This window comes from Mercurialis annua, linkage group LG2, assembly GCF_937616625.2.
Source record: "Mercurialis annua linkage group LG2, ddMerAnnu1.2, whole genome shotgun sequence".
Classification (NCBI taxonomy): domain Eukaryota; kingdom Viridiplantae; phylum Streptophyta; class Magnoliopsida; order Malpighiales; family Euphorbiaceae; genus Mercurialis; species Mercurialis annua.
In genome coordinates this window covers 11,773,224-11,794,745 of record NC_065571.1, presented here as the reverse complement: position 1 = coordinate 11,794,745, position 21,522 = coordinate 11,773,224, and the positions used below count along the sequence as shown (strand labels likewise).

Here is a 21,522-nt window from a genome sequence, read left to right as displayed (position 1 = left end):
CTTCTGCACAGAAATTGGGTTCTTTCGGTCTCCTTTACCTTCTCCTTGCGTAGCAATGCCCATGCTGTGAAAGCACCGACAATGTATCCCAGCAAGAGTGCAATAAGCTGATCGGAAACAAAAACAAAACTATTCGTTAAGAAAAAAAACAGAAGTAATAACCAGAACATCCATCTTTAAAAAAACAAAACATTCAGCCTTCAATTCGAATTAACTTAATCATCAAAATTAAAAGCCCCATATATTTGATAACTGGACATTTGGCCGCATTGCACACTAACCAAAAGGAAGCAATCACCGAAAGGAAACAATTTTATTTCTTTGAAAACGGCCAGATTACAACAAGCTAGAATATGGCTAAAACAGACAACCTCTAGAAGGCAATGCTAAGCCATTAGCCAAAATAGGAAAGCAGACAACACAAACACAATTACAATCTGCTTTTAACATCAACAATTATCATGATGATGACACTGATGATGGCCCAACAATAAACTTAAAATTCTCTAAAACAACTAATCCACTAAAGATGCATATAATTTTACATTTCTGTTTAAACCTTGAGGGGGCCATGGCCACTACCCGTCCTAATGACGGTCCGTCTCGGCAACCCAAAATAGCAAAATTAATTCGGACCTGGAGGCAACATTCCCAAAATTAAAGAAACTCACACCATGGAGTCAATCTATTCATAGTATTTATCTTACACGTGGAGAAAACCCTCATACCCCGGAGGCAGTGTCTTCTTCCACGCATCTTTATCTACCGGCGGCAGCCGTGCTTCTGTGTCCACAAAATTATCTTCCTCTGGTAGCTCTGCCTCTCTGTCAGGCTGAAAATCATCTTCTTCTGGTAGCTCTGCCTCTCTGTCAGGCTGAAAATCCTCTTCTTCTGGTAGCTCTGCCTCTCTGTCAGACTGAAAATCGTCTTCCTCCGATAGCTCCGCCTCTCTGTAAGACTGAAAATCATCTTACTCTGATAGCTCCGCCTCTCTGTCAGACTGAAAATCGTCTTCCTCTGATAGCCCCGCCTCTCTGTCAGATTGAAAATCGTCTTCCTTTGATAGCTCCGCCTCTCTGTCAGGCTGAAAATCATCTTCCTTTAGTAGCTGTGCCTCTGTGGACAAGAATGATGACGCCTCCAGCTGAAAATCATCCTCCTCCCCCGTGGAAGAGAATGACCCCTCAAGATGAAAATCCTCCTCCTCCACCACTGGCGGTAGAGGTGCCTCTATGACAGAGGAGGGCTGCCTCTATGGAACGGGAGAGTTGCTTCTGCACAGAAATTGGGTTTTTTCGGTCTACTTTGTCTTCTCCTTGTGTAGCAATGCCCATGCTGTGAAAGCACCGACAATGTATCCCAGCAAGAGTGCAATAAGCTGATCGTAAACAAAAACAAAACTATTCGTTAAGAAAAAAAAAACAAAAGTATTAACCAGAACATCAAGATTTGAAAGAACAAAACATTTAGCCTTCAATTCGAATTAACTTAATCATCAAAATTAAAAGCCCCAGATATTTAATAACTGGACATTCGGCCGCATTACACACTAACCAAAAGGAAGCAATCACCGAAAGGAAACAATTTTATTTCTTTGAAAACGGCCAGATTACAACAAGTCAGAATATGGCTAAAACAGACAACCTCTAGAAGGCAATGCTAAGCCATTAGCCAAAACAGGAAAGCAGACAACACAAACACAATTACAATCTGCTTTTAACATCAACAATTATCATGATGATGACACTGATGATGGCCCAACAATAAACTTAAAATTCTCTAAAACAATTAATCCACTAAAGATGCATATAATTTTACATTTCTGTTTAAACCTTGAAGGGGCCATGGCCACTACCCGTCCTAACGACGGTCCGTCTCGGCAACCCAAAATAGCAAAATTAATTCGGACTTGGAGGCAACATTCCTAAAATTAAAGAAACTCACACCATGTAGTCAATCTGTTCATAGTATTTCTCGTACACGTGGAGAAAACCCTCAAACCCCGGAGGCAGTGTCTTCTTCCACGCATCTTTATCTACCGGCGGCAGCCGTGCTTCTGTGTCCACAAAATCATCTTCCTCTGGTAGCTCTCCCTCTCTGTCAGGCTGAAAATCATCTTCTTCTGGTAGCTCTGCCTCTCTGTCAGGTTAGAAATCCTCTTCTTCTGGTAGCTCTGCCTCTTTGTCAGACTGAAAATCGTCTTCCTCTGATAGCTCCGCCTCTCTGTGAGACTGAAAATCGTCTTACTCTGATAGCTCCGCCTCTCTGTCAGACTAAAAATCGTCTTCCTCTGATAGTTCCGCCTCTCTGTCAGATTGAAAATCGTCTTCCTTTGATAGCTCTGCCTCTCTGTCAGGCTGAAAATCATCTTCCTTTAGTAGCTGTGCCTCTGTGGACAAGAATGATGACGCCTCCAGCTGAAAATCATCCTCCTCCCCCGTGGAAGAGAATGACCTCTCAAGATGAAAATCCTCCTCCTCCACCACTGGCGGTAGAGGTGCCTCTATGACAGAGGAGGGCTGCCTCTATGGAATGGGAGAGTTGCTTCTGCACAGAAATTGGGTTTTTTCGGTCTACTTTGCCTTCTCCTTGTGTAGCAATGCCCATGCTGTGAAAGCACCGACAATGTATCCCAGCAAGAGTGCAATAAGCTGATCGTAAACAAAAACAAAACTATTCGTTAAGAAAAACAGAAGTAATAACCAGAACATTCATCTTTAAAAAAAACAAAACATTCAGCCTTCAATTCGAATTAACTTAATCATCAAAATTAAAAAGCCCCATATATTTGATAACTGGACATTCGGCCGTATTACACACTAACCAAAAGGAAGCAATCACCGAAAGGAAACAATTTTATTTCTTTGAAAACGGCCAGATTACAACAAGCCAGAATATGGCTAAAACAGACAACCTCTAGAAGGCAATGCTAAGCCATTAGCCAAAATAGGAAAGCAGACAACACAAACACAATTACAATCTGTTTTTAACATCAACAATTATCATGACGATGACACTAATGATGGCTCAACAATAAACTTAAAATTCTCTAAAATAACTAATCCATTAAAGATGCATATAATTTTACATTTCTGTTTAAACCTTGAGGGGGCCATGGCCACTACCCGTCCTAATGACAGTCCGTCTCGGCAACCCAAAATAGCAAAATTAATTCGGACCTGGAGGCAACATTCCCAAAATTAAAGAAACTCACACCATGTAGTCAATCTGTTCATAGTATTTCTCGTACACGTGGAGAAAACCCTCAAACCCCGGAGGCAGTGTCTTCTTCCACGCATCTTTATCTACCGGCGGCAGCCGTGCTTCTATGTCCACAAAATCATCTTCCTCTGGTAGCTCTCCCTCTCTGTCAGGCTGAAAATCATCTTCTTCTGGTAGCTCTGCCTCTCTGTCAGGTTAGAAATCCTCTTCTTCTGGTAGCTCTGCCTCTCTGTCAGACTGAAAATCGTCTTCCTCTGATAGCTCCGCCTCTCTGTGAGACTGAAAATCGTCTTACTCTGATAGCTCCGCCTCTCTGTCAGACTAAAAATCGTCTTCCTCTGATAGCTCTGCCTCTTTGTCACACAGAAAATCGTCTTCCTCTGATAGCTCCGCCTCTCTGTCAGGCTGAAAATCATCTTCCTTTAGTAGTTGTGCCTCTGTGGACAAGAATAATGACGCCTCCAGCTGAAAATCATCATCCTCCCCCGTGGAAGAGAATGACCCCTCAAGATGAAAATCCTCCTCCTCCACCACTGGCGGTAGAGGTGCCTCTATGACAGAGGAGGGCTGCCTCTATGGAATGGGAGAGTTGCTTCTGCACAGAAATTGGGTTTTTTCGGTCTACTTTGCCTTCTCCTTGTGTAGCAATGCCCATGCCGTGAAAGCACCGACAATGTATCCCAGCAAGAGTGCAATAAGCTGATCGTAAACAAAAACAAAACTATTCGTTAAGAAAAAAAAACAAAAGTATTAACCAGAACATCCAGATTTTAAAGAACAAAACATTTAACCTTCAATTCGAATTAACTTAATCATCAAAATTAAAAGCCCCAGATATTTAATAACTGGACATTCGGCCGCATTACACACTAACCAAAAGGAAGCAATCACCGAAAGGAAACAATTTTATTTCTTTGAAAACGGCCAGATTACAACAAGCCAGAATATGTCTAAAACAGACAACCTCTAGAAGGCAATGCTAAGCCATTAGCCAAAACAGGAAAGCAGACAACACAAACACAATTACAATCTGCTTTTAACATCAAAAATTATCATGATGATGACACTGATGATGGCCCAACAATAAACTTAAAATTCTCTAAAACAATTAATCCACTAAAGATGCATATAATTTTACATTTCTGTTTAAACCTTGAAGGGGCCATGGCCACTACCCGTCCTAACGACGGTCCGTCTCGGCAACCCAAAATAGCAAAATTAATTCGGACCTGGAGGCAACATTCCCAAAATTAAAGAAACTCACACCATGTAGTCAATCTGTTCATAGTATTTCTCGTACACGTGGAGAAAACCCTCAAACCCCGGAGGCAGTGTCTTCTTCCACGCATCTTTATCTACCGGCGGCAGCCATGCTTCTGTGTCCACAAAATCATCCTCCTCTGGTAGCTCTGCCTCTCTGTCAGGCTGAAAATCATCTTTTTCTGTTAGCTCTGCCTCTCTGTCAGACTGAAAATCGTCTTCCTCTGATAGCTCCGCCTCTCTGTAAGACTGAAAATCATCTTATTCTGATAGCTCCGCCTCCCTGTCAGACTGAAAATCGTCTTCCTCTGATAGCTCCGCCTCTCTGTCAGATTGAAAATCGTCTTCCTTTGATAGCTCTGCCTCTCTGTCAGGCTGAAAATCATCTTCCTTTAGTAGATGTACCTCTATAGACAAGAATGATGACGCCTCCAGCTGAAATTCATCCTCCTCCCCCGTGGAAGAGAATGACCCCTCAAGATGAAAATCCTCCTCCTCCACCACTGGCGGTAGAGGTGCCTCTATGACAGAGGACGGCTGCCTCTATGGAATGGGAGAGTTGCTTCTGCACAGAAATTGGGTTTTTTCGGTCTACTTTGCCTTCTCCTTGTGTAGCAATGCCCATGCTGTGAAAGCACCGACAATGTATCCCAGCAAGAGTGCAATAAGCTGATCGTAAACAAAAACAAAACTATTCGTTAAGAAAAAAAAAACAAAAATATTAACCAGAACATCCAGATTTGAAAGAACAAAACATTTTGCCTTCAATTCGAATTAACTTAATCATCAAAATTAAAAGCCCCAGATATTTAATAACTGGACATTCGGCCGCATTACACACTAACCAAAAGGAAGCAATCACCGAAAGGAAACAATTTTATTTCTTTGAAAACGGCCAGATTACAACAAGCCAGAATATGTCTAAAACAGACAACCTCTAGAAGGCAATGCTAAGCCATTAGCCAAAACAGGAAAGCAGACAACACAAAAACAATTACAATCTGCTTTTAACATCAAAAATTATCATGATGATGACACTGATGATGGCCCAACAATAAACTTAAAATTCTCTAAAACAACTAATCCACTAAATATGCATATAATTTTACATTTCTGTTTAAACCTTGAAGGGGCCATGGCCACTACCCGTCCTAACGACGGTCCGTCTCGGCAACCCAAAATAGGAAAATTAATTCGGACCTGGAGGCAACACTCCCAAAATTAAAGAAACTCACACCATGTAGTCAATCTGTTCATAGTATTTCTCGTACACGTGGAGAAAACCCTCAAACCCCGGAGGCAGTGTCTTCTTCCACGCATCTTTATCTACCGGCGGCAGCCGTGCTTCTGTGTCCACAAAATCATCCTCCTCTGGTAGCTCTGCCTCTCTGTCAGGCTGAAAATCATCTTCTTCTGGTAGCTCTGCCTCTCTGTCAGGCTAGAAATCCTCTTCTTCTGGTAGCTCTACCTCTCTGTCAGACTGAAAATCGTCTTCCTCTGATAGCTCCGCCTCTATGTGAGACTTAAAATCGTCTTACTCTGATAGCTCCGCCTCTCTGTCAGACTAAAAATCGTCTTCCTCTAATAGCTCTGCCTCTTTGTCACACAGAAAATCGTCTTCCTCTGATAGCTCCGCCTCTCTGTCAGGCTGAAAATCATCTTCCTTTAGTAGCTGTGCCTCTGTGGACAAGAATAATGACGCCTCCAGCTGAAAATCATCCTCCTCCCCCGTGGAAGAGAATGACCCCTCAAGATGAAAATCCTCCTCCTCCACCACTGGCGGTAGAGGTGCCTCTATGACAGAGGTGGGCTGCCTCTATGGAATGGGAGAGTTGCTTCTGCACAGAAATTGGGTTCTTTCGGTCTCCTTTACCTTCTACTTGCGTAGCAATGCCCATGCTGTGAAAACACCGACAATGTATCCCAGCAAGAGTGCAATAAGCTGATCGGAAACAAAAACAAAACTATTCGTTAAGAAAAAAAACAGAAGTAATAACCAGAACATCCATCTTTAAAAAAACAAAACATTCAGCCTTCAATTCGAATTAACTTAATCATCAAAATTAAAAGCCCCATATATTTGATAACTGGACATTCGGCCGCATTACACACTAACCAAAAGGAAGCAATCACCGAAAGGAAACAATTTTATTTCTTTGAAAACGGCCAGATTACAACAAGCCAGAATATGGCTAAAACAGACAACCTCTAGATGGAAATGCTAAGCCATTAGCCAAAACAGGAAAGCAGACAACACAAACACAATTACAATCTACTTTTAACATCAACAATTATCATGATGATGACACTGAGGATGGCCCAACAATAAACTTAAAATTCTCTAAAACAACTAATCCACTAAAGATGCATATAATTTTACATTTCTGTTTAAACCTTGAAGGGGCCATTGCCACTACCCGTCCTAATGACGGTCCGTCTCGTCAACCCAAAATAGCAAAATTAATTCGGACCTGGAGGCAACATTCCCAAAATTAAAGAAACTCACACCATGTAGTCAATCTGTTCATAGTATTTCTCGTACACGTGGAGAAAACCCTCAAACCCCGGAGGCAGTGTCTTCTTCCACGCATCTTTATCTACCGGCGGCAGCCGTGCTTCTGTGTCCACAAAATCATCCTCCTCTGGTAGCTCTGCCTCTCTGTCAGGCTGAAAATCATCCTTTTCTGGTAGCTCTGCCTCTCTGTCAGGCTAGAAATCCTCTTCTTCTGGTAGCTCTGCCTCTCTGTCAGACTGAAAATCGTCTTCCTCTGATAGCTCCGCCTCTCTGTGAGACTGAAAATCGTCTTACTCTGATAGCTCCGCCTCTCTGTCAGACTAAAAATCGTCTTCCTCTGATAGCTCCGCCTCTCTGTCAGACAGAAAATCGTCTTCCTCTGATAGCTCCGCCTTTCTGTCAGGCTGAAAATTATCTTCCTGTAGTAGCTGTGCCTCTGTGGACAAGAATAATGACGCCTCCAGCTTAAAATCATCCTCCTCCCCCGTGGAAGAGAATGACCCCTCAAGATGAAAATCCTCCTCCTCCACCACTGGCGGTAGAGGTGTCTCTATGACAGAGGAGGGCTGCCTCTATGGAATGGGAGAGTTGCTTCTGCACAGAAATTGGGTTTTTTCGGTCTCCTTTACCTTCTCCTTGGGTAGCAATGCCCATGCTGTGAAAGCACCGACAATGTATCCCAGCAAGAGAGCAATAAGCTGATCGGAAACAAATACAAAACTATTCGTTAAGAAAAAAGAACAGAAGTAATAACCAGAATATTCATCTTTAAAAAAACAAAACATTCAGCCTTCAATTCGAATTAACTTAATCATCAAAATTAAAAGCCCCATATATTTGATAACTGGACATTCTGCCGCATTGCACACTAACCAAAAGGAAGCAATCACCGAAAGGAAACAATTTTATTTCTTTGAAAACGTCCAAATTACAACAAGCCAGAATATGGCTAAAACAGACAACCTCTAGAAGGCAATGCTAAGCCATTAGCCAAAATAGGAAAGCAGACAACACAAACACAATTACAATCTGCTTTTAACATCAACAATTATCATGATGATGACACTAATGATGGCCCAACAATAAACTTAAAATTCTCTAAAACAACTAATCCACTAAAGATGCATATAATTTTACATTTCTGTTTAAACCTTGAGGGGGCCATGGCCATTACCCGTCCTAATGACGGTCCGTCTCGGCAACCCAAAATAGCAAAATGAATTCGGACCTGGAGGCAACATTCCCAAAATTAAAGAAACTCACACCATGAAGTCAATCTATTCATAGTATTTCTCGTACACGTGGAGAAAACCCTCATACCCCGGAGGCAGTGTCTTCTTCCACGCATCTTTATCTACCGGCGGCAGCCGTGCTTCTGTGTCCACAAAATTATCTTCCTCTGGTAGCTCTGCCTCTCTGTCAGGCTGAAAATCATCTTCTTCTGGTAGCTCTGCCTCTCTGTCAGGCTGAAAATCCTCTTCTTCTGGTAGCTCTGCCTCTCTGTCAGACTGAAAATCGTCTTCCTCTGATAGCTCCGCCTCTCTGTAAGACTGCAAATCATCTTACTCTGATAGCTCCGCCTCTCTGTCAGACTGAAAATCGTCTTCCTCTGATAGTTCCGCCTCTCTGTCAGATTGAAAATCGTCTTCCTTTGATAGCTCTGCCTCTCTGTCAGGCTGAAAATCATCTTCCTTTAGTAGCTGTGCCTCTGTGGACAAGAATGATGACGCCTCCAGCTGAAAATCATCCTCCTCCCCCGTGGAAGAGAATGACCTCTCAAGATGAAAATCCTCCTCGTCCACCACTGGCGGTAGAGGTGCCTCTATGACAGAGGAGGGCTGCCTCTATGGAATGGGAGAGTTGCTTCTGCACAGAAATTGGGTTTTTTCGGTCTCCTTTGCCTTCTCCTTGTGTAGCAATGCCCATGCTGTGAAAGCACCGACAATGTATCCCAGCAAGAGTGCAATAAGCTGATCGTAAACAAAAACAAAACTATTCGTTAAGAAAAAAAACAAAAGTATTAACCAGAACATCCAGATTTAAAAGAACAAAACATTTAGCTTTCAATTCGAATTAACTTAATCATCAAAATTAAAAGCCCCAGATATTTAATAACTGGACATTCGGCCGCATTACACACTAACCAAAAGGAAGCAATCACCGAAAGGAAACAATTTTTTTTCTTTGAAAACGGCCAGATTACAACAAGCCAGAATATGGCTAAAACAGACAACCTCTAGAAGGCAATGCTAAGCCATTAGCCAAAACAGGAAAGCAGACAACACAAACACAATTACAATCTGCTTTTAACATCAACAATTATCATGATGATGACACTGATGATGGCCCAACAATAAACTTAAAATTCTCTAAAACAACTAATCCACTAAAGATGCATATAATTTTACATTTCTGTTTAAACCTTGAAGGGGCCATGGCCACTACCCGTCCTAACGACGGTCCGTCTCGGCAACCCAAAATAGCAAAATTAATTCGGACCTGGAGGCAACATTCCCAAAATTAAAGAAACTCACACCATGTAGTCAATCTGTTCATAGTATTTCTCGTACACGTGGAGAAAACCCTCAAACCCCGGATGCAGTGTCTTCTTCCACGCATCTTTATCTACCGGCGGAAGCCGTGCTTCTGTGTCCACAAAATCATCTTCCTCTGGTAGCTCTGCCTCTCTGTCAGGCTGAAAATCATCTTCTTCTGGTAGCTCTGCCTCTCTGTCAGGCTAGAAATCATCTTCTTCTGGTAGCTCTGCCTCTCTGTCAGACTGAAAATCGTCTTCCTCTGATAGCTCCGCCTCTCTGTGAGACTGAAAATCGTCTTACTCTGATAGCTCCGCCTCTCTGTCAGACTAAAAATCGTCTTCCTCTGATAGCTCAGCCTCTTTGTCACACAGAAAATCGTCTTCCTCTGATAGCTCCGCCTCTCTGTCAGGCTGAAAATCATCTTCCTTTAGTAGCTGTGCCTCTGTGGACAAGAATAATGACGCCTTCAGCTGAAAATCATCCTCCTCCCCCGTGGAAGAGAATGACCCCTCAAGATGAAAATCCTCCTCCTCCACCACTGGCGGTAGAGGTGCCTCTATGACAGAGGAGGGCTGCCTCTATGGAATGGGAGAGTTGCTTCTGCACAGAAATTGGGTTTTTTCGGTCTCCTTTACCTTCTACTTGCGTAGCAATGCCCATGCTGTGAAAGCACCGACAATGTATCCCAGCAAGAGTGCAATAAGCTGATCGGAAACAAAAACAAAACTATTCGTTAAGAAAAAAAACAGAAGTAATAACCAGAACATCGATCTTAAAAAAAAAAAACATTCAGCCTTCAATTCGAATTAACTTAATCATCAAAATTAAAAGCCCCATATATTTGATAACTGGACATTCGGCCGCATTACACACTAACCAAAAGGAAGCAATCACCGAAAGGAAACAATTTTATTTCTTTAAAAATGGCCAGATTACAACAAGCCAGAATATGGGTAAAACAGACAACCTCTAGATGGCAATGCTAAGCCATTAGCCAAAACAGGAAAGCAGACAACACAAACACAATTAAAATCTACTTTTAACATCAACAATTATCATCATGATGATGACACTGATGATGGCCCAACAATAAACTTAAAATTCTCTAAAACAACTAATCCACTAAAGATGCATATAATTTTACATTTCTGTTTAAACCTTGAAGGGGCCATGGCCACTACCCGTCCTAATGACGGTCCGTCTCGTCAACCCAAAATAGCAAAATTAATTCGGACCTGGAGGCAACATTCCCAAAATTAAAGAAACTCACACCATGTAGTCAATCTGTTCATAGTATTTCTCGTACACGTGGAGAAAACCCTCAAACCCCGGAGGCAGTGTCTTCTTCCACGCATCTTTATCTACCGGCGGCAGCCGTGCTTCTGTGTCCACAAAATCATCCTCCTCTGGTAGCTCTGCCTCTCTGTCAGGCTAAAAATTATCTTTTTCTGGTAGCTCTGCCTCTCTGTCAGGCTAGAAATCCTCTTCTTCTGGTAGCTCTGCCTCTCTGTCAGACTGAAAATCGTCTTCCTCTGATAGCTCCGCCTCTCTATGAGACTGAAAATCATCTTACTCTGATAGCTCCGCCTCTCTGTCAGACTAAAAATCGTCTTCCTCTGATAGCTCCGCCTCTCTGTCAGACAGAAAATCGTCTTCCTCTGATAGCTCCGCCTCTCTGTCAGGCTGAAAATCATCTTCCTTTAGTAGCTGTGCCTCTGTGGACAAGAATGATGACGCCTCCAGCTGAAAATCATCCTCCTCCCCCGTGGAAGAGAATGACCTCTCAAGATGAAAATCCTCCTCCTCCACCACTGGCGGTAGAGGTGCCTCTATGACAGAGGAGGGCTGCCTCTATGGAATGGGAGAGTTGCTTCTGCACAGAAATTGGGTTTTTTCGGTCTCCTTTACCTTCTCCTTGCGTAGCAATGCCCATGCTATGAATGCACCGACAATGTATCCCAGCAAGAGTGCAATAAGCTGATCGGAAACAAAAACAAAACTATTCATTAAGAAAAAAAACAGAAGTAATAACCAGAACATTCATCTTTAAAAAAACAAAACATTCAGCCTTCAATTCGAATTAACTTAATCATCAAAATTAAAAGCCCCATATATTTGATAACTGGACATTCGGCCGCATTACACACTAACCAAAAGGAAGCAATCACTGAAAGGAAACAATTTTATTTCTTTGAAAACGGCCAGGTTACAACAAGCCAGAATATGGCTAAAACATACAACCTCTAGAAGGCAATGCTAAGCCATTAGCCAAAACAGGAAAGCAGACAACACAAACACAATTACAATCTACTTTTAACATCAACAATGATCATGATGATGACACTGATGATGGCCCAACAATAAACTTAAAATTCTCTAAAACAACTAATCCACTAAAGATGCATATAATTTTACATTTCTGTTTAAACCTTGAGTGGGGCCATGGCCACTACCCGTCCTAATGACGGTCCGTCTCGTCAACCCAAAATAGCAAAATTAATTCGGACCTGGAGGCAACATTCCCAAAATTAAAGAAACTCACACCACAGAGTCAATCTGTTCATAGTATTTCTCGTACACGTGGAGAAAAACCTCATACCCCGGAGGCAGTGTCTTCTTCCACGCATCTATATCTACCGGCGATAGCCGTGCTTCTGTGTCCACAAAATCACCTTCCTCTGGTAGCTCTGCTTCTCTGTTAGGCTGAAAATCCTCTTCTTCTGGTAGCTCTGCCTCTCTGTCAGACTGAAAATCATCTTCCTCTGATACCTCCGCCTCTTTGTGAGACTGAAAATCGTCTTACTCTGATAGCTTCGCCTCTCTGTCAGAATGAAAATCGTTTTCCTCTGATAGCTCCGCCTCTCTGTCAGACTGAAAATTGTCTTTCTCTGATAGCTCCGCCTCTCTCTCAGGCTGAAAATCATCTTCCTTTAGTAGTTGTGCCTCTGTGGACAAGAATGATGACGCCTACAGCTGAAAATCATCCTCCTCCCCCGTGGAAGAGAATGACGCCTCAAGATGAAAATCATCCTCCTCCACCACTGGCGGTAGAGGTGCCTCTATGACAGAGGAGGGCTGCCTCTATGGAATGGGAGAGTTGCTTCTGCACAGAAATTGGGTTTTTTGGGTCTCCTTTACCTTCTCCTTGCGTAGCAATGCCCATGCTGTGAAAGCACCGACAATGTATCCCAGCAAGAGTGCAATAAGCTGATCGGAAACAAAAACAAAACTATTCGTTAAGAAAAAAGAACAGAAGTAATAACCAGAATATTCATCTTTAAAAAAAACAAAACATTCAGCCTTCAATTCGAATTAACTTAATCATCAAAATTAAAAGCCCCATATATTTGATAACTGGACATTCGGCCGCATTACACACTGACCAAAAGGAAGCAATCACCGAAAGGAAACAATTTTATTTCTTTGAAAACGACCAGATTACAACAAGCCAGAATATGGCTAAAACAGACAACCTCTAGAAGGCAATGCTAAGCCATTAGCCAAAACAGGAAAGCAGACAACACAAACACAATTACAATCTGCTTTTAACATCAACAATTATCATGATGATGACACTGATGATGGCCCAACAATAAACTTAAAATTCTCTAAAACAACTAATCCACTAAAGATGCATATAATTTTACATTTCTGTTTAAACCTTGAGGGGGCCATGGCCACTACCCGTCCTAATGACGGTCCGTCTCGTCAACCCAAAATAGCAAAATTAATTCGGACCTGGAGGCAACATTCCAAAAATTAAAGAAACTCACACCACAGAGTCAATCTGTTCATAGTATTTCTCGTACACGTGAAGAAAACCCTCATACCCCGGAGGCAGTGTCTTCTTCCACGCATCTTTATCTACCGGCGGCAGCCGTGCTTCTGTGTCCACAAAATCATCTTCCTCTGGTAGCTCTGCCTCTCTGTCAGGCTGAAAATCATCTTCTTCTGGTAGCTCTGCCTCTCTATCAGGCTGAAAATCCTCTTCTTCCGGTAGCTCTGCCTCTCTGTCAGATTGAAAATCGTCTTCCTCTGATAGCTCCGCCTCTCTGTCAGACTGAAAATCATCTTACTCTGATAGCTCCGCCTCTTTGTCAGACTGAAAATCGTCTTCCTCTGATAGCTTTGCCTCTCTGTCAGAAAGAAAATCGTCTTCTTCTGATAGCTCCGCCTCTCTGTCAGGCTGAAAATCATATTCCTTTAATAGTTGTGCCTCTATGGACAAGAATGATGACCCCTCCAGCTGAAAATCATACCCCGGAGGCAGTGTCTTCTTCCACGCATCTTTATCTACCGGCGGCAGCCGTGCTTCTGTGTCCACAAAATCATCTTCCTCTGGTAGCTCTGCCTCTCTGTCAGGCTGAATCTTCTTCTGATAGATCTGCGTCTCAGTCAGGCTGAAAATCCTCTTCTTCTGGTAGCTCTGCCTCTCTGTAAGACTGAAAATCGTCTTCCTCTGATAGCTATGCCTCTCTGTCAGACTGAAAATCATCTTTCTCTGATAGCTCCGCCTCTTTGTCAGACTGAAAATCGTCTTCCTCTGATAGCTCCGCCTCTCTGTCAGACTGAAAATCGTCTTCTTCTGATAGCTCCGCCTCTCTGTCAGGCTGAAAATCATATTCCTTTAATAGTTGTGCCTCTATGGACAAGAATGATGACCCCTCCAGCTGAAAATCATCCTCCTCCCCTATGGAAGAGAATGACCCCTCAAGATGAAAATCATCCTCCTCCACCACTGGCGGTAGAGGTGCCTCTATGACAGAGGAGGGCTGCCTCTATTGAATGGGAGAGTTGCTTCTGCACAGAAATTGGGTTTTTTGGGTCTCCTTTACCTTCTCCTTGCGTAGCAATGCCCATGCTGTGAAAGCACCGACAATGTATCCCAGAAGGAGTGCAATAAGCTGATCGGAAACAAAAACAAAACTATTCGTTAAGAAAAAAAACAGAAGTAATAACCAGAACATTCATCTTTAAAAAAACAAAACATTCAGCCTTCAATTCGAATTAACTTAATCATCAAAATTAAAAGCCCCAGATATTTAATAACTGGACATTCGGCCGCATTACACACTAACCAAAAGGAAGCAATCACCGAAAGGAAACAATTTTATTTCTTTGAAAACGGCTAGATTACAACAAGCCAGAATATGGCTAAAACAGACAACCTCTAGAAGGCAATGCTAAGCCATTAGCCAAAACAGGAAAGCAGACAACACAATTACAATCTACTTTTAACATCAACAATTATCATGATGCTGACACTGATGCTGCAGTAATAATTGGGACTGGTACTAATGCTTGCTATCTAGAACGAACGGATGCTATTATTAAGTGTCAAGGCCCGGTTACAGCGTCTGGAAGCATGGTATCCTCTCTTTTGTCTTGTTTGTTCCCACATTTCATCTGTATAATAATATGTTTTTCTACTCACGCTGTTCCACATCTTTTAATTAGGCTGTCAACATAGAATGGGAAAATTTTTGGTCATCTCATTTCCCAATAACAAATTATGATATTAGTTTGATAGCTGAAAGACCTAATCCATATGATCAGGTGAGAATTAGTTTTTTTTTCCTCCATATGTATTTCGATGAAGAATTCATCTCAATGTTGTATGGATATCACTGCAGGTTTTTGAGAAAATGATATTTGGAATGTATCTTGGTGACATTGTTAGGAGAGTGATTCTTAGAATGACAATAGAGTCGGATATATTTGGACCTCTGCCTTCCAGATTGGTGAAACACTTTATTTTGACGTATGTTTGGTCCCCTCTCTCTCTCTATGGTGTTGTGCTGTGCAATTTGCGTAAAGCAGTTACCAGTTTCCTTTTAGTTATCTTACCCGCGCTTGCTTTTACATAGTCCCGTTACCAATTTTGTTTTTATTCTGGCATAGACTGATATTCTTCGTCAATTTTTTTTATCTCTGAAGAACGCCTCTTGTGGCTAAAATGCACGAGGACGACTCTCCTGATCTGAAGGAAATAGCTCACATCTTGAAAAAAACTTTCGGGGTAGGTGCAGTGCATCACATGCGTAGCTTATTCTATTTTGCTGTATTAAATGTTAAAGAGTCAGATGACTGCCATGATTTAAATACAATTTGAATACGTATTGGAATTGCTTTCTTTGTATTAGATCTCAGAAGCTCCTTTGAAGGTCCGAAAGCTTGTTGTCAGAATATGTTACTTGGTGACAAGAAGGGGTGCTCGTTTAGCATCCGTTGGCATAGTAGGAATCTTGAAGAAGATCGGGCGTGACGGGACGGGAGGCATCACCAGCGGACATGGAGGAAGAAGCGACATAAAAATGAGAAGAACGGTTGTGGCGATCGAAAGTGGTTTGTACACAAGCTATAGGATGTTCCGAGATCACTTGCATGAGGCCTTCAATGAATTACTTGGGGAAGAAGTTGCCCAACATGTCATTCTAAAGGCCACCAAAGATGGATCGGGCATCGGAGCCGCTCTTCTTGCCGCATCATATTCTTACTGCACTGTCCATAGGGTACATCAGCCATAAAATATAAATTACTCCCTCTGTCCGCAATTGATAGGCTGATTTCCTTTTTTAGAAGTTAGTTAACTTAGTAATTGTCTAAAATGTCCTTAGTTAAATTAGAATTTAATCAACTAAATTAAATTTAGTTCAAATTTTAATGATAGCACTAATTGATAATGTTTCGTAGTTCCAATGTCAATAATCATTAATTAATTGTCCCTGCCATTTTTTACTGTAAAAAAGACTAAGAAAATGGACTTTTTCTTTACTTCACTGTTTACACTTCGTTAAAATATGCCTTAATTAGAAACTCTTGCATTTAATAGTATTGGCTTTGTTTCTTTCAATAACTGATTGTGTCAATTTTCATAAAAATAAAGTACTCTATTTAGGAAGGATATTTAAGGAGGCCAACTGATGACCAAAACTATTTTCCTTCTATTTTAAAAAATTCTCATTTTATTCTACATAAAAATTTAAAACGCATTTATTATGATATTTTTTAAAATTTATCCTTACCAATAGTAACGATTCTTTTTATAAAAGTTAATTTAAATTTGAAAAAGGGGAAAAAAATTAAAAATTGATATAAAATTATTATAAAAATAAAGGATAAAACATTTAAAATGGAATGAGGGAAGTTTATTTTATAAAATAATAATAATTTATAATATCGTACCATTGTTGTTTGTGAATAAAATATAAAATTGATTTTTAAATAAAAATAAAAAATAATAATTGAATCAATAAATATATGTAAATAGAAAAAAATTGATATCATAAATTAAAAGTGAAACCCATAAATTCATATATAAATTAGAGATACTTGTAGTTTAATTACTTACACTAATGATGGCCCAACAATAAACTCAAAATTCTCTAAAACAACTAATCCAATAAAGATGCATATAATTTTACATTTCTGTTTAAACCTTGAGGGGGCCATGGCCACTGCCCGTCCTAATGACGGTCCGTCTCGGCAACCCAAAATAGCAAAAATAATTCGGATCTGGAGGCAACATTCCCAAAATTAAAGAAACTCACACCATGGAGTCAATATGTTCATAGTATTTCTCGTACACGCAGAGAAAACCCTCATACCCCGGAGGCAGTGTCTTCTTCCACGCATCTTTATCTATCAGCGGTAGCTGTACTTCTGTTTTCACAAAATCATCTTCCTCTGGTAGCTCCGCCTCTCTGTCAGGCTGAAAATCATCTTCTACTGGTAGCTCTGCCTCTCAGTCAGGCTGAAAATCCTCTTTTTCTGGTAGCTCCGCCTCTCTGTCAGACTGAAAATTGTCTTCTTCTAATAGCTCCGCCTCTCTGTCAGACTGAAAATCGTCTTCCTCTGATAGCTCTGCCTCCCTGTCAGACTGAAAATCGTCTTCCTCTGATAGCTCCGCCACTCTGTCAGACTGAAAATCCTCTTCTTCTGGTAGCTCCGCCTCTCTGTCAGACTGAAAATTGTCTTCTTCTGGTAGCTCCGCCTCTCTGTCAGACTGAAAATAGTCTTCCTCTGATAGCTCGACCTCTCTGTCAGACTGAAAATTGTCTTCTTCTGATAGCTCCGCCTCTCTGTCAGGCTGAAAATCATTTTCCTTTAGTAGCTGTGCCTCTGTGGACAAGAATGACGACGCCTCCAGCTGAAAATCATCCTCCTCCCCCGTGAAAGAGAATGACGCCTCAAGCTGAAAATCATCCTCCTCCGCCACTGGAGGTAGAGGTGTCTCTATGACAGAGGAGGGCTGCCTCTGTGGAATGGGAGAGTTGCTTCTGCATAGAAATTGGGTTTTTTCGGTCTCCTTTGCCTTCTCCTTGTGTAGCAATGCCCATGCTGTGAAAGCACCGACAATGTATCCCAGCAAGAGTGCAATAAGCTGATCGTAAACAAAAACAAAACTATTCGTTAAGAAAAAAAACAAAAGTATTAACCAGAACATCCAGATTTAAAAGAACAAAACATTTAGCCTTCAATTCGAATTAACTTAATCATCAAAATTAAAAGCCCCAGATATTTAATAACTGGACATTCGGCCGCATTACACACTAACCAAAAGGAAGCAATCACCGAAAGGAAACAATTTTATTTCTTTGAAAACGGCTAGATTACAACAAGCCAGAATATGGCTAAAACAGACAACCTCTAGAAGGCAATGCTAAGCCATTAGCCAAAACAGGAAAGCAGACAACACAATTACAATCTACTTTTAACATCAACAATTATCATGATGCTGACACTGATGCGGCAGTAACAATTGGGATTGGTACTAATGCTTGCTATCTAGAACGAACGGATGCTATTATTAAGTGTCAAGGCCCGGTTACAGCGTCTGGAAGCATGATATCCTCTCTTTTGTCTTATTTGTTCCCACATTTCATCTGTATCATGATATGTTTTTCTACTCACGTTGTTTCACATCTTTTAATTAGGCTGTCAACATGGAATGGGGAAATTTTTGGTCATCTCATTTGCCAATAACAAATTATGATATTAGTTTGATAGCTGAAAGACCTAATCCATATGATCAGGTGAGAATTAGTTTTTTTTTCCTCCATATGTATTTCGATGAAGAATTCATCTCAATGTTGTATGGATATCTCTGCAGGTTTTTGAGAAAATGATATTTGGAATGTATCTTGGTGACATTGTTAGGAGAGTGATTCTTAGAATGACAATAGAGTCGGATATATTTGGACCTCTGCCTTCCAGATTGGTGAAACACTTTATTTTGACGTATGTTTGGTCCCCTCTCTCTCTCTCTATGGTGTTGTGCTGTGCAGTTTGCGTAAAGCAGTTACCAGTTTCCTTTTAGTTATCTTACCCGCGCTTGCTTTTACATAGTCCCGTTACCAATTTTGTTTTTATTCTGGCATAGACTGATATTCTTCGTCAATTTTTTTTATCTCTGAAGAACGCCTCTTGTGGCTAAAATGCACGAGGACGACTCTCCTGATCTGAAGGAAGTAGCTCACATCTTGAAAAAAACTTTCGGGGTAGGTGCAGTGCATCAAATGCGTAGCTTATTCTATTTTGCTGTATTAAATGTTAAAGAGTCAGATGACTGCCATGATTTAAATACAATTTGAATACGTATTGGAATTGCTTTCTTTGTATTAGATCTCAGAAGCTCCTTTAAAGGTCCGAAAGCTTGTTGTCAGAATATGTTACGTGGTGACAAGAAGGGGTGCTCGTTTAGCATCCGTTGGCATAGTAGGAATCTTGAAGAAGATCGGGCGTGACGGGACGGGAGGCATCACCAGCGGACATGGAGGAAGAAGCGACATAAAAATGAAAAGAACGGTTGTGGCGATTGAAAGTGGTTTGTACACAAGCTATAGGATGTTCCGAGATCACTTGCATGAGGCCTTCAATGAATTACTTGGGGAAGAAGTTGCCCAACATGTCATTCTAAAGGCCACCGAAGATGGATCGGGCATCGGAGCCGCTCTTCTTGCCGCATCATATTCTTCCTGCACTGTCCATAGGGTACATCAGCCATAAAATATAAATTACTCCCTCTGTCCGCAATTGATAGGCTGATTTTCTTTTTTAGAAGTTAGTTAACTTAGTAATTGTCTAAAATGTCCTTAGTTAAATTAGAATTTAATCAACTAAATTAAATTTAGTTCAAATTTTAATGATAGCACTAATTGATAATGTTTCGTAGTTCCAATGTCAATAATCATTAATTAATTGTCCCTGCCATTTTTTACTGTAAAAAAGACTAAGAAAATAGACTTTTTCTTTACTTCACTGTTTACACTTCGTTAAAATATGCCTTAATTAGAAACTCTTGCATTTAATAGTATTGGCTTTGTTTCTTTCAATAACTGATTGTGTCAATTTTCATAAAAATAAAGTACTCTATTTAGGAAGGATATTTAAGGAGGCCAACTGATGACCAAAACTATTTTCCTTCTATTTTAAAAAATTCTCATTTTATTCTACATAAAAATTTAAAACGCATTTATTATGATATTTTTTAAAAAATTTCCTTACCAATAGTAACGATTCTTTTTATAAAAGTTAATTTAAATTTGAAAAAGGGGAAAAAATTAAAAATTGATATAAAATTATTATAAAAATAAAAGATAAAACATTTAAAATGGAATGAGGGAAGTTTATTTTATAAAATAATAATAATTTATAATATCGTACCATTGTTGTTTGTGAATAAAATATAAAATTGATTTTTAAATAAAAATAAAAAATAATAATTGAATCAATAAATATATGTAAATAGAAAAAAATTGAGATCATAAATTAAAAGTGAAACCCATAAATTCATATATAAATTAGAGATACTTGTAGTTTAATTACTTACACTAATGATGGCCCAACAATAAACTCAAAATTCTCTAAAACAACTAATCCACTAAATATGCATATAATTTTACATTTCTGTTTAAACATTGAGGGGGCCATGGCCACTACCCGTCCTAATGACGGTCTGTCTCAGCAACCCAAAATAGCAAAAATAATTCGGACCTGGAGGCAACATTCCCAAAATTAAAGAAACTCGCACCATGGAGTCAATCTGTTCATAGTATTTCTCGTACATGTAGAAAAAACCCTCATACCCCGGAGGTAGTGTCTTCTTCCATGCGTCTTCGTCTACCGGCGGCAGCCGTGCTTCTGTGTCCACAAAATCATCTTCCTCTGGTAGCTCCGCCTCTTTGTCAGGCTGAAAATCATCTTCTTATGGTAGCTCTGGCTCTCTGTCAGGCTGAAAATCCTCTTCTTCTGGTAGCTCCGCCTCTCTGTCAGATTGAAAATCGTCTTCCTCTGATAGCTCTGCCTCTCTGTCAGACTGAAAATCATCTTCCTCTGATAGCTCCACCTCTCTGTCAGACTGAAAATCGTCTTCCTCTGATAGCTCTACCTCTCTGTCAGACTGAAAATCGTCTTCTTCTGATAGCTCCGCCTCTCTGTCAGGCTGAAAATCATCTTCCTTTAGTAGCTGTGCCTCTGTGGACAAGAATGACGACGCCTCCAGCTGAAAATCATCCTCCTCCCCAGAGAATGACGCCTCAAGCTGAAAATCCTCCTCCTCCGCCACTGGCGGTAGAGGTGCCTCTATGACAGAGGAGGGCTGCCTCTGGGAGAGTTGCTTCTGCACAAAAATTGGATTTTTTCGGTCTCCGTTGCCTTCTCCTTGCGTAGCAATGCCCATGCTGTGAAAGCACCGACAATGTATCCCAGCAAGAGTGCAATAAGCTGATCGAAAGAAAAAAAAACTATTCGTTAAGAAAAAAAACAGAAGTAATAACCAGAACATTCAGCTTTAAAAAAACAAAACATTCAGCCTTCAATTCGAATTAACTTAATCATCAAAATTAAAAGCCCTAGATATCTGATAACTGGACATTCGGCCGCATTATACACTAACCAAAAGAAAGCAATCACCGAACGGAAACAATTTTATTTCTTTGAAAACGGCCAGATTACAACAAGGCAGAATATGGCTAAAACATGTGGCGC

The 21,522-nt window shown here is 40.7% G+C and overlaps 4 protein-coding genes across 4 annotated transcripts; 2 read left to right on the top strand and 2 right to left on the bottom strand.

Moving 5' to 3' along the window:
• Window positions 1-13,303: 13,303 nt before the first annotated feature.
• On the bottom strand, window positions 13,304-14,601 carry LOC130015096 (uncharacterized). Its single transcript, XM_056104627.1, has 5 exons — window positions 14,585-14,601; window positions 14,370-14,460; window positions 14,020-14,312; window positions 13,611-13,976; window positions 13,304-13,544 (listed from the first exon to the last, which is right to left on the bottom strand). The coding sequence occupies exons 1-5, from the start codon at window positions 14,599-14,601 to the stop codon at window positions 13,304-13,306; spliced, it is 1,008 nt and encodes a 335-aa protein (XP_055960602.1).
• Window positions 14,602-14,692: 91 nt separating this feature from the next.
• Window positions 14,693-17,249, top strand: LOC126668179 (hexokinase-3-like; the record flags this gene model as incomplete). Its single annotated transcript, XM_050361391.2, has 6 exons — window positions 14,693-14,902; window positions 14,992-15,090; window positions 15,168-15,295; window positions 15,472-15,553; window positions 15,678-16,046; window positions 17,127-17,249. Coding segments are annotated over 6 exons (1,011 nt in total), but the record flags the coding sequence as incomplete, so codon positions are not given.
• A 922-nt stretch (window positions 17,250-18,171) lies between these two features.
• Window positions 18,172-19,571, top strand: LOC126667858 (hexokinase-3-like; the record flags this gene model as incomplete). The annotated part of the gene is made up of 5 exons (XM_050360969.2): window positions 18,172-18,380; window positions 18,470-18,569; window positions 18,647-18,774; window positions 18,953-19,034; window positions 19,159-19,571. Coding segments are annotated over 5 exons (903 nt in total), but the record flags the coding sequence as incomplete, so codon positions are not given.
• Window positions 19,572-20,740: 1,169 nt separating this feature from the next.
• On the bottom strand, window positions 20,741-21,409 carry LOC130015095 (ATP-dependent RNA helicase drs1-like). Its single transcript, XM_056104626.1, has 2 exons — window positions 21,403-21,409; window positions 20,741-21,258 (listed from the first exon to the last, which is right to left on the bottom strand). Exons 1-2 carry the CDS (start codon window positions 21,407-21,409, stop codon window positions 20,741-20,743), a joined length of 525 nt encoding a protein of 174 aa, XP_055960601.1.
• Between the last annotated feature and the right edge of the window lie 113 nt (window positions 21,410-21,522).